Below are 9,979 nucleotides of genomic sequence, written 5' to 3'. Positions count from 1 at the left end.
GCCCCACCGTTCACTCTTCCTGAAATGACATCTGCGTGACCAACCCCTTTGCCCTTTTCCTGATGACCACTCTGGCAATGCAATAAAGGGAGGGTTGTTTTTCCACTGCCGCCTCCTTGGATGGAATGTCTGCTGTACACGGGTCGGCCCTTTTGCTCACCGTGGGCTCCTAGGGGCTGGCAGGGTCTTGCCTGAGTGGGGTGTGTGTGTGTGTGTGTGTGTGTGTGTGTGTGTGTGTGTGTGCAAATGCCTCTCTCCCTGTGGCGCCCTCCTGTCTGTCTGTCTGTCTGTCTGCATCTTCCCCTGCCTCTGACTCTTTGGCTACCCACCTTTGAGGTCTTCAGAAACCACCTTCCCCTGCCCGTCCAGTCTATGCTGCTGCTCCCTCCGTGGGTCTGTCCCCCAGCCCCTCATCACTGAGAAAGTCTTATTTGGTGATTATCCCTCAAATCTCTCTCTGGCTGGAGTGCTGAGCAGCCACAGGGACGCTGCCACTCAGAGGGCATTATTGTCCTGCCTGTGACGGTCCCCGAGGTGGTGGCGGGGTTGGGGGAGGGCTGGCATGAAACCCGGTGCCTCCTCCCAGGCCTCCTACCTGTTTAGGTCCTGAGCACTTGCATTTCCTTCTTCCTTAGACTCAGTCTCCTGGGAAATGGTACTTAAAGAGATTGAAGAGTTTAATACATCCCTCACTTCCTCTCTTCTCAGGCCCTCTGAGGGAGCTGCAGAAGCAGCGCTGGAGGGGGCTCTGAGAACCCTGGGTGCAGGAGGGAGGGGTGGCGTGGAGCCTCAGCCAATTTGGAAAGCACTGTGACCCGAGCACATTTTGCAGCAGCAATGTCAAATTCTGCCGTTCAGGCATGCCATTAGTGTGCATGCTGCCACACAGAAATCGGTGACACAAAGGCACAGCCTTCCCCACCCTCCTGGAGCTTAGAAACTAACGGCTCTAATGAGAAACGAGAGCTGAGCGGGGGGAGAGAGAGAGAGAGGCGGGCCCCATCCGCGCGCAGGCTGGTGCTGTGTGCCGGGGAAGGCTGACCCACTTCTTTTGGAGGGAGGGGGCCTTGTGGGCTGGCCCACTGAAATGCCACTTAAATCAGCCACTGCTCCCTGCACAAGGTCCTCCTTTGTCCAAACCCCTCACTCGGTGGTCTGGGAAGGAGCCCCGTCAACCTGGCAGCACGGCCACCCTGTTCCCTTGGTCCCTCCGCGCAGTGGGCTCTTTAGGGCCCAAGCTCCCCCGGCTCCAGCGACCTCCTAAGGGAGACAGGCCAGGCCCACGCGAGCGAGCGCGTCCAGGTGGGCCGAAGCGCGCCAAGCCTCTCTCTCTTTCCAGGCTTTTTGATTGCGCTGTGAGTTATTTAGCCAACAATAGGTGTTTATGTCTATTTTTTTAGAGCTCATATTTATTAACAGCCTGAGACGGGGGGAGGCTGGGAGATTTATCCCGAGAGCGCAGTGAGTTAAAAGGGACAATTAGAAGAGCAAAAAGAGATATTGAGCACAGAATTGTAAAGGATATTTTAACGCACAAAGATTCTTGAGATATTTTCCAAGTCGACAGAAAGTAAAAGAAAATTGGCCCATTACGAGCTGACAGTGGGGATGGGTGACGTGGGGCGCAGAGGAGGTGACGCTGCAGAGACAGGCAGGGCTGGGGGGACCCGGCGCTGGCTCAGCAGGCGTGACGACGGCTGCGGGAGGCTCTGGGATGGGTGCTGGGCCCCCCTGTCACAGCCCGCACACGAGAACGCACGCGGAGGACAGCTGGCTCCTCCAGGTCAGCGGCGGGTGGGGCCGGAGGTGGGGTCTGCTCGGGCACTGGTGGGGACACCCTGGGGAGCTGGTGCAGACGGAGGGGGACTTGCTGAGGGCTCCCAAGGCTCCAGGAGCTCCCCAGCAAACTCCTCCTGTCTGACCTCGGGGCCTGCACCTGCCCCCCCCAGGTCCTCCTGGCTCTCCCAGCCCCCTCAGACCAGCTCGCAGGCCTTCCTGGAGCCCCCTCCGGTGTGGTGGCAGAGCGCTGTGCGATTAGTTGGGTGATGAGTAAACATCTGCTGGATAGGAGTCTTGGCTCCCTGGCAGCGAACAGCACTAGCAGGAGAGGAGAAGGGGAGATGCAGCTGGCGGGAGGGGCTTCGGGGATGGCCGAAGCCAGCCAGGGTGGTGCGTACAGAGGGACCCGGGGGGTGTCTGGGCAGGCGTCTGGAAGCCAGGCAGGGGCCGAGGGCAGGGAAGCAGGGCGCACCGTGACAGCGTGGTCATGGAATACTTCCCAAGCCTGGAAGCAGCAGGTGTCTGGGAACGGGACTGTGGCCCAGGCAGATTTCCAGTGAGCGCTCCAACTCGCTGGCACGGGGGAAGGATCCAGCTGAACACAGGAGGCAAGTGGCGCTGATGAAACCCACTGTTGAGGAATCTCGGCAAGGGCGCCACCGTCGGGGACAGCATGTCCATAAGAGGCCGGGGGCAGTGGGAGGAAGACCCTGGATGGGGAGCCACTCAGCCCCTCCACTCCCAGAGCAGCGTCCGAGTCCCTGAGTGGGATGCCTGGGCCTCCCCCTGGCCAGGCCCGGCTCCCACGCCCTCAACTCGCAGTTATTTGTGGGTACCCCAGACGCGTGCTGTTGCCCAACTCCTGCCCTCTGCTTGGAATACTCCCCACACTCTTCTCTGGCCAACTCCTCATCCTCTGAGACCCATTGGAGTGTCACCTCCTCCTGGAAGCCCCCTCCAACTCCCCCCATCCCAGCTGAGCTCCTCATTTTGGGGGCTGAGAGGTGCTGACCCTAGCACCAATCCCATACTGGTTGAGAATGCTTGTTTCCACGCCTGGGCTCTGAGCTCCTTGCAGAGAGCCACGTCTTCTCACTTTTATGGCCCCAGGGCCTGGACAATGGCTGGCACATGGAGGCTCTTGATCTGCCTTTGTCGAATGAGGTGTATAGAGTCAGCCAAGTTCTGGGATCATGGGAGGAGCATGTATGGAGAGACTTGGAGACCACCAGTGGCCGCCCAGCCCCTCGGACAAGGCTGGCTCTGTTCTCTGGTCAGCCCAGAGTGGAGGACTATGTGGCAGGAGGAGGGTGGGGAGAAGAGATGGCTCCTCCTGGAGCAAAGACTGCAGAGGGTCCGGCCTCCTTAGGACAAGGGAGGGGCAGCCTCAGCCCCAGGAGGAGGACAGGAATCCACATCTCCCCACCCTGAACACCTGGGGAGAGGGTCTCCGGGTCTGGTGAATGGTTTAGGGTTAGGGTTAGGGGTTAGGGTTAGGGTTAGGGTTCGCCTTCACTTAGCCCCTGACCTGTCCACTTGCTTCCTTGTTTGGGGCAATGGTGGCATCCTAACTGCATAGCACAAGCTGCTGAGTGACGAGTGACGCCATCCGCAACAGAGCCGCCTTTATTCCCCCTCCCTCTTAGAGGAGAAAGCTACTAAAAATACACCTGGCATCCTGGGCCCCACTGCCTCGCCTCTAATAACAGTCGGCAACCAGAGACTGTGCTGTGCTTGACAGAAGTGGATCATTTATAAAACATTAGCATTTCTCGTACTGACATTTCACTTCCATATTACAGGACTCACTAAGACTTTTTTAAAAAATTTAATAAAGTGCTTAGACTCTTGATTTTCCCACTGAGGGCTTTGCTGCCTAAAGTTGAAAATGAAATCAACAACATAACAACATCCTTGGGTTCTCAGGGACAGCCAGGCCCTGGCACCGGCCAGGGTCAGCGTGCAGGCCGCTGGGGAGCAACTGCAGGCTGGAGATTATGTGTTCTGCAGTCGCCGGGCTCCCTTTAGTGCGTGTTCCAAGCCTTGTGCTGAGGAGGATTTGTCCAGCGAGGCCTGAAAACGACAGCCCTCCTCCCTCTGTCTGGGGAGCTCTCTCCTTTCTCCGAGGCCAGAGAGGCAGGTGCAGTCTCCAGGCCCGTCCACTGCTCCTGGAAACACCCCTGGACCCCAGGAACTGACTGTTCCCTTCCAGCCACCCCCCCAGTCCCCTGAGAATCACTAACTCAGCAGCTGCTGCCGGTGGGGCTCTTGGCAACAGGCCAGGGAGGGTCCACGACCAGCCTGCTCCAGGGAGAGCCAGAGACGGCGCCAACCCAGCGCAGCCAGAACATGGGAAGTGAATCATGTTCTGTGCGGGCGAGGGAGGAACTGCACAACAGAGACGTATGTGCTTATGTGTGTGTGTGCAGTGTGCACACATGTCCATGTGTGTACATGTTCTTGCGTGTCCCTGTGAGTCAGTGTGCCCCTGCCCCTACCGCTCCTCCCACCAGCAAACGTGCCGCGTTCTCGGAGCTGTGCCCGGCCAGGCGCACCCACCCACGGGAGCCCAGGATCTGCCACCCGTCAGGAATGCGGGGTTAGGAAATGAAAAACAGGGTTCTTGTCCAAGATAATTTATTATTATTATTATTCTCTCTTAATTGGATTCAGTGTTTCTTGCTCCTCACACACATCCTCTCTGGTGGGGAATTCAGGTTTGTGCAAAGCGCAAAGGAGATGGTGCCCACCGGGGCCCCTGGCCAGCAGCGTGGCCAACGTCCACCGGAGCCCGTCCGCCCCGTGCCCTGCACGCTGCCTGTCCCTGCTCCTGACCCCTGAGTCTGGCCCCCTGACCTCTGCCTGTCCCTGGGCATCTCCAGAAGGGCCAGGAAGGATGGGGCCTCTAATGCAGAAGTGCCTGAGATGGTTCTAGAAATGCCCGCATCGATTCCCTTCTGCTAAGGCCGCCTGATGCTTCCCTCCTGCCATCCCATGTAGGGTCCTTGCCGGGTCTCCCACCAAAGAGCCTGAAGGAAAATCCAGCAGCTGAGCCAAGCTGGAGGTCTGGGCACCTGCCCAGAGTCTCCCCGGCCTGTCCTGACTGTCGCCGGCCACAGGCCAGGCTGACAACACTGTCCAACCTGTTGGACTAACACTGTGAATGCGGCCACGCCTGCTGGCTCAGAAATCCCAAAGCCCCTTCCTTCCCTTCTCCAGCTCGCCCACCCCCAAGGCGTACAAGCTGCTTCTCACTTCTCACCCCGAAGCCAACAGCTACTGTAGCAGGGGTGCCAGGGTGCTCCAGGGTGGCAGACAGGCTTGTGTTGCATATAAAAACAAGGTGATGTTCTAAGTCTCTAAGAATATTGGTCCCCTGAAGTGATTCTTGCTGCCTCCCCTTCTCCTTAACCCTCCCCACTGACACCTCACCCCAGGCCCCTGGCAAAACCAGGTTACATGGGGACGATGGTTGCCAGGTTGGGATTCTAGACAAAAACTCTCTAACTTTTTCCTTGCTAGAAATCACCAATACAATCCTTAGTTCAGCAGGTACAGTTTTCTGTATAGTTTATAAACATGAAAAGACATACAGTTGGGTAACGGAGTGGGCCGGGGGACCTGTGCATTTGTATGTATATATATATATATGTAGGGTGTGTATATATATAAGTGGACATAGTTATAAAACTGCACCTTCTGTGAGAACCTCATTGCACATGATGAAGTTCTAAATTTCAGCCTCTGATGATCTTTCCTTTGGTAATTGGTTCTTGGACCCCAGCAGTTGGGCCTGGGTCTGCCAGGGTTGCCTGAGACATCAGGAATGAGAGGCGTGACCCCCGCGGGTGGGGCTGAAGGTGGCGTGGGGTTGGATTCAGGGCAGATTGACCACGTGGCCTCGGGCAAGAGCCAAGATGCCACCTGTTGTGTGCGCCCAGCCTGCTGGTCGGCCCGGGCTCTTGGTGAGCCCTGGTGGTTCTTCTCTAAGTCCTGTTTCCTCCAGGAACGGCCGGGCCCGTCGGACCTCTCCAGATGATGGGGATTCCACAGGGCCCAGCTCCCGTGAGGGGCAGTTGTCCCATTGCTGCTAATGAAGGATTCACGTGTGCCTTTTACCACCTTGCAGGAGAGGACGCTGTCCGTGGGTGCTCTGCGGGGGCTGGCTGGGGCAGCCGGGTGAGATGCGCTAATCCCCTCCCGCCCAAGGCTATACACTTGGGTTTATAATCCACACGGCAGGGTCGAGAACGCAGCCAAAGCCTCTACCAGCCTTTTCCTGAAACTCAGCAGACCCTCCACTTGTAAAAAAAGAAGAAAAGAAATTCTGTTCCTTGGTGGACAAGTGGCAGTGCTGGGTGCTGACGCCCTGGGTCCTCAGCGGAGCGTAACTGCCAGCCCCAGTATCCAAGCCAGGAGCGAGGCCGCCAGGGAACTGCCCGAGGAGGCCTGCTGCACCCCGCTGGGGGTGCGGATGGGGGTCCTGCGGGCACACTTGCCCTTCCTCTTGGGCCGTCCAGTGGGCATGATGTCAAAGCTGAACTTGTGCTGGTAGTCAGGGGCGTAGTCCTGCAGCTCGTGGGCCTGTTTCCCGGCGCCCGCCTTGGAGATCTGGTTGCGGTTTCTGTGGCTGGTGCAGTTCTTGCCTTGCTTCTTGTAGCCCGGCCGGGAGCCGGGAAGATGGCCATGTGGGTGGCCCTTGTCCCTGGTGGGGCCATGGGGCGGGTGGTGCTCCTTGCGGGCGGCCCTGTCGGTGCTGAGTGTGTGTGACTTGATCTGGTGCGGGGACACCGGCCCCGTGCAGTTTCGGAAGTCCTCAGCCTTCAGCAGCTTCAGGTCCTGGCCATGCCGCACCTCGGGGGACACGCAGGGGACAGCGGAGCTGGAGCCTCGGAACCTCTGCAGCCATTCCCACAGGGAGCGCGCCCGGCAGCCACAGTCCCAGGCGTTCCCGTTGAGACGGAGGAACTCCAGGGCCCCCAGAGGAGCCAGGCATTCGCCCTGGAGCTCTGAGAGGCTGTTGTTGAAGAGGAAGAGGGTGGTCAGCCTGCGGAGGTCGTGGAAAGCCCGGTGGTGGACCCACTGCAGCTGGTTCTCGTGCAGCAGCAGACGGTCCAGGTTCACCAGGCCCCGGAAGGTGTCCTGGCCCAGGCTCCACAGCTTGTTGCCATGGAGAAACAGGTGGCTGAGGTTGACCAGGTCCACGAAGATGTCGTCCTGGAGGTACTCGATGTGGTTGTCCTGCAAGTAGAGGTACTGCAGGCTGTGCAGGCCACTAAAGATGCCCGCCGGCAGGGCGCTGAGCCCACACTTATAGAGGTAGAGGGCGTGGAGCTTCACCAGGCCCTGGAAGGTCTCTGGCGCCAGCGTCCGTAGCTGCCGGTTGTCACCGAGGTCCAGCTCCTCCAGGTGCACAAAGCCCTCGAAGGTGTTGGGGTCGATGAAGGTGATGTTGTTGGAGTAGATCCACAGGGTGACCATGGCAGGGCTGAAGTGGCCCTGCTGGAGGAGGGTGATGCGGTTGTTCTGCAGGAAGATGCGCTCGCTGTCCACGGGGATGCCCTCGGGAATGGCAGCAAAATTGTGTGCCTGGCAGCTGACCGTCATGGGTGCCGGGTAGCACACGCAGTCCTGCGGGCAGCTGCCGCCCAGGGGCAGCTCCCCGGCCAGCAGCAGCAGCAGCAGTTCCACACAGCACCCTGGCGGGAGAGAGAGCACAGCCGGGTCAGGCACCGCCCGGGGAGGCCGGAGGTGGGAGGCAGGTGGGGGCGGGGCAGGGACTGGCACAGGACCCTCCTGGGCCCACTGGGGCGCTGTCCTCGGTGTGGCTGTGCTCAGTGGGCTGAGCTGGAAGCCCCTGGGAGCCTGGCCCCTGAATGGAGGAGGGCAGGGGTCTCGCCCAAGCCTGGAGCCCGTCTGGGACTAGACACCTGTCCCTACTCCAGGCAAAGAGATGAATCTGGGGTGAAGGCCCTGTACACCCAGCATCTCCTTAGACCTGCCCATCTGGCTTTGCCACCTGCTGGGGTGGGGACCATGACCCACAGATGCAGCCAGTCAGCCTCCTGCTCTCGTCCAGCTCTGCCACTGGCCTACGGTTATCTGCGCTCAGATCTGGTGGCACCTGCTCTTGTTCTAATAAAGGAAATATCTCATGTGCAGTCCTGAGGAATGTTTTTATTTAAATTATTCCCGATAACAAGCAGAGCATGCATGCATGACACCAAAGTTCACCTCGGATAATGTCTCCTTTACAGTGTTTTCCACGTCCTCAAATACGCAACACCCCCTCTGTGCCTCAGTTTCCTCATTCTACAATACAGACAGTGATAGTTCTCCCGGACAGAGCTGTGTGGATGGACTGAGAGGGCACGTCTGTGAGGACCGGGGCTGGCACCAGCTGGCACCAGCTGCCAGATAGAAGCTGCCCCTGTCCTGGCCGACCTGGCCCCCTCCTCTCTCTCAGCCTTGCTGACCTCCCAGGCTGTCACTGCAAAACCAGTCCTTGCCTCGCGACTGTCCAAAGCATTTCCTCTGTAGCTTCCCTCTAATTGGGCATTAATTAGGCATTCGTTAATGGATCCTTAAAATAATTTATTTTCAGATGTGTCCAGCCTGTGGTCGGATAATAGCCCCGTGCTCATTACTGGAGCAGCCTCATTATGGACGATTGTCATTACCTGCCTTTTTCCAGGGTCGCAGCTGCCCCAGGCAGCCCGGCAGGCGCGTCGGGGTGGGGGGACAGGCTCCAGGCCTCCAGCACACACCCCCCCAGGGCCAGGGCCAGGCATCCCTCTCCCCCCGCCCAGCTGGCTTCCTGCCTCTTCACTTCCGGCTTGTCCAGCGGCCTCTCGGAAGAGCTAGGGCACTCGGGGCAGCTCAGCCAGATCCCTGCTGCCAGCTGTGCCCAGCGCATGTAGGGTGGGAGAACCACCCCTCCTGGCCACTCTGGGGCCGGCCTCATTCCCAGCCTCCTGCCGGCCACCCGCCCAGGCTCCCAGCCCAGCAGGCCTCACCGCCACTGTCATTCGCTTGTTCCTGGCGAAACGGTGCCATAAATAAGTGACAGCTCACAGCTGTTGGGAGTTATGGGCTCCCAGAGAGTGGCAGCTGCTTCCCGTCCCCCTGTAATCACCCGGCTTCGACCGAACGTTTCCAACACATAAAAATCATCGCACATAATTTGGTTTTTGCATAATTGGGCTCGGTTGCGATTTCAGAGCAATTATGACCTCAGAGTGGTGGTGGCAGCGTAGCTTCGAGGACCCTTTCTGGGCCAGGCCGAGCACTATGCAGCCTCCATAGTGCCTTGTCACCCCACCACTGGACAGCCTGTGGGCCGGGCCAAGGCTGCTGCTGCCTCGGCCTCAGTTTCCCCATCTAACATGTGTAGATGATCGGTATGCTGGCCCGCCCCATTCAGAGGCTCAGGTCTGGCCTTGGCCCCCACTGCCCACCTCCGTCTGCCCAAGGGGCCCCAGCCCTGCAGGGGTAGGCAGGGGTGTCAGAGGTGGGAGCCTGGGCTACAGACCCCCGCTGTTTCTCAGGGAACCTGCCCACTGTCCAAAGCCCCCACTCCCGGGCTGGGAGGGGGCCCAACCCACGCTGGCTGCACCTTCCACGGAGCCGACGCTCCCTCTCCTGGCTCAGCTCGTGCTCCTTGCCCTGCCCCGGCTGCTGCCTCCCAGGAAGGCTGCACCTGCAGGAACCCTCCCCAGGCAGCGGCCCCCACCCTGCCACTCTTAGGAAGCCCAGGGTGTCCCTCCTAGCTCAAGGGTGTTCACGGTGCTCACTGGGCCTCGTCCCCCATCTCAGGCTAAAGAGGACAGGGCCTCGGCCACGCCACCTCCACCAGGCATCCTGCAAAGACAAAGGCATTTCCTTCCCTCAGTCTGCAGCAGACGAGGCCTTGCGGCAAGGGGACAGGGGTGAGCTGTGGCCGGCTCAGTGCTAATACCACTCGACATTTGTACAGCTTATTGGAGTTTACAAAGTGCTTCTGCCGTGCTCCTCTGATCCTCAGAGCTACCCTGTGTGGGGGGTGTGGGGGGCAGCCTGCTCCACCTGCTGTTGTGGCTCTGTCTTTGCAAGGCCCCAGGGTAGGGTTGATCTGAAATGATCTCTAGGGAAGCTGGGGGCCCCACGGAGAGACGTACCCCCTCAGACAGAATGCAGGTGCCTCCAGGGGATGTCAGAGCAC

General features: G+C 59.3%; 1 protein-coding gene across 1 annotated transcript; it reads right to left on the bottom strand.

Annotated features, from left to right (window-relative positions):
- Positions 1 to 4,399: 4,399 nt before the first annotated feature.
- On the bottom strand, positions 4,400 to 8,695 carry RTN4RL1 (reticulon 4 receptor like 1). The gene is made up of 2 exons (XM_045526987.1): positions 8,460 to 8,695; positions 4,400 to 7,651 (listed from the first exon to the last, which is right to left on the bottom strand). The coding sequence occupies exons 1-2, from the start codon at positions 8,693 to 8,695 to the stop codon at positions 6,157 to 6,159; spliced, it is 1,731 nt and encodes a 576-aa protein (XP_045382943.1). The 3' UTR covers positions 4,400 to 6,156.
- Positions 8,696 to 9,979: the final 1,284 nt, after the last annotated feature.

This window comes from Lemur catta, chromosome 15 (assembly GCF_020740605.2).
Source record: "Lemur catta isolate mLemCat1 chromosome 15, mLemCat1.pri, whole genome shotgun sequence".
Classification (NCBI taxonomy): Eukaryota; Metazoa; Chordata; class Mammalia; order Primates; family Lemuridae; genus Lemur; species Lemur catta.
The sequence above is the reverse complement of the archived record's forward strand: the minus strand, read 5'-3'. Positions and strand labels throughout refer to the sequence as shown.

What these genes read in the sequence shown, in the direction of transcription:
- RTN4RL1 (XM_045526987.1), bottom strand. Translation starts at nt 8,695, where the DNA reads ATGCGCTGGGCACAGCTGGCAGCAGGGATCTGGCTGAGCTGCCCCGAG. An exon ending in GCGACCCTGGAAAAAGGCAG is followed by an intron (nt 7,652 to 8,459) that starts GTAATGACAATC and finishes TCCTCCATTCAG; the next exon opens with GGGCCAGGCTCCCAGGGGCT.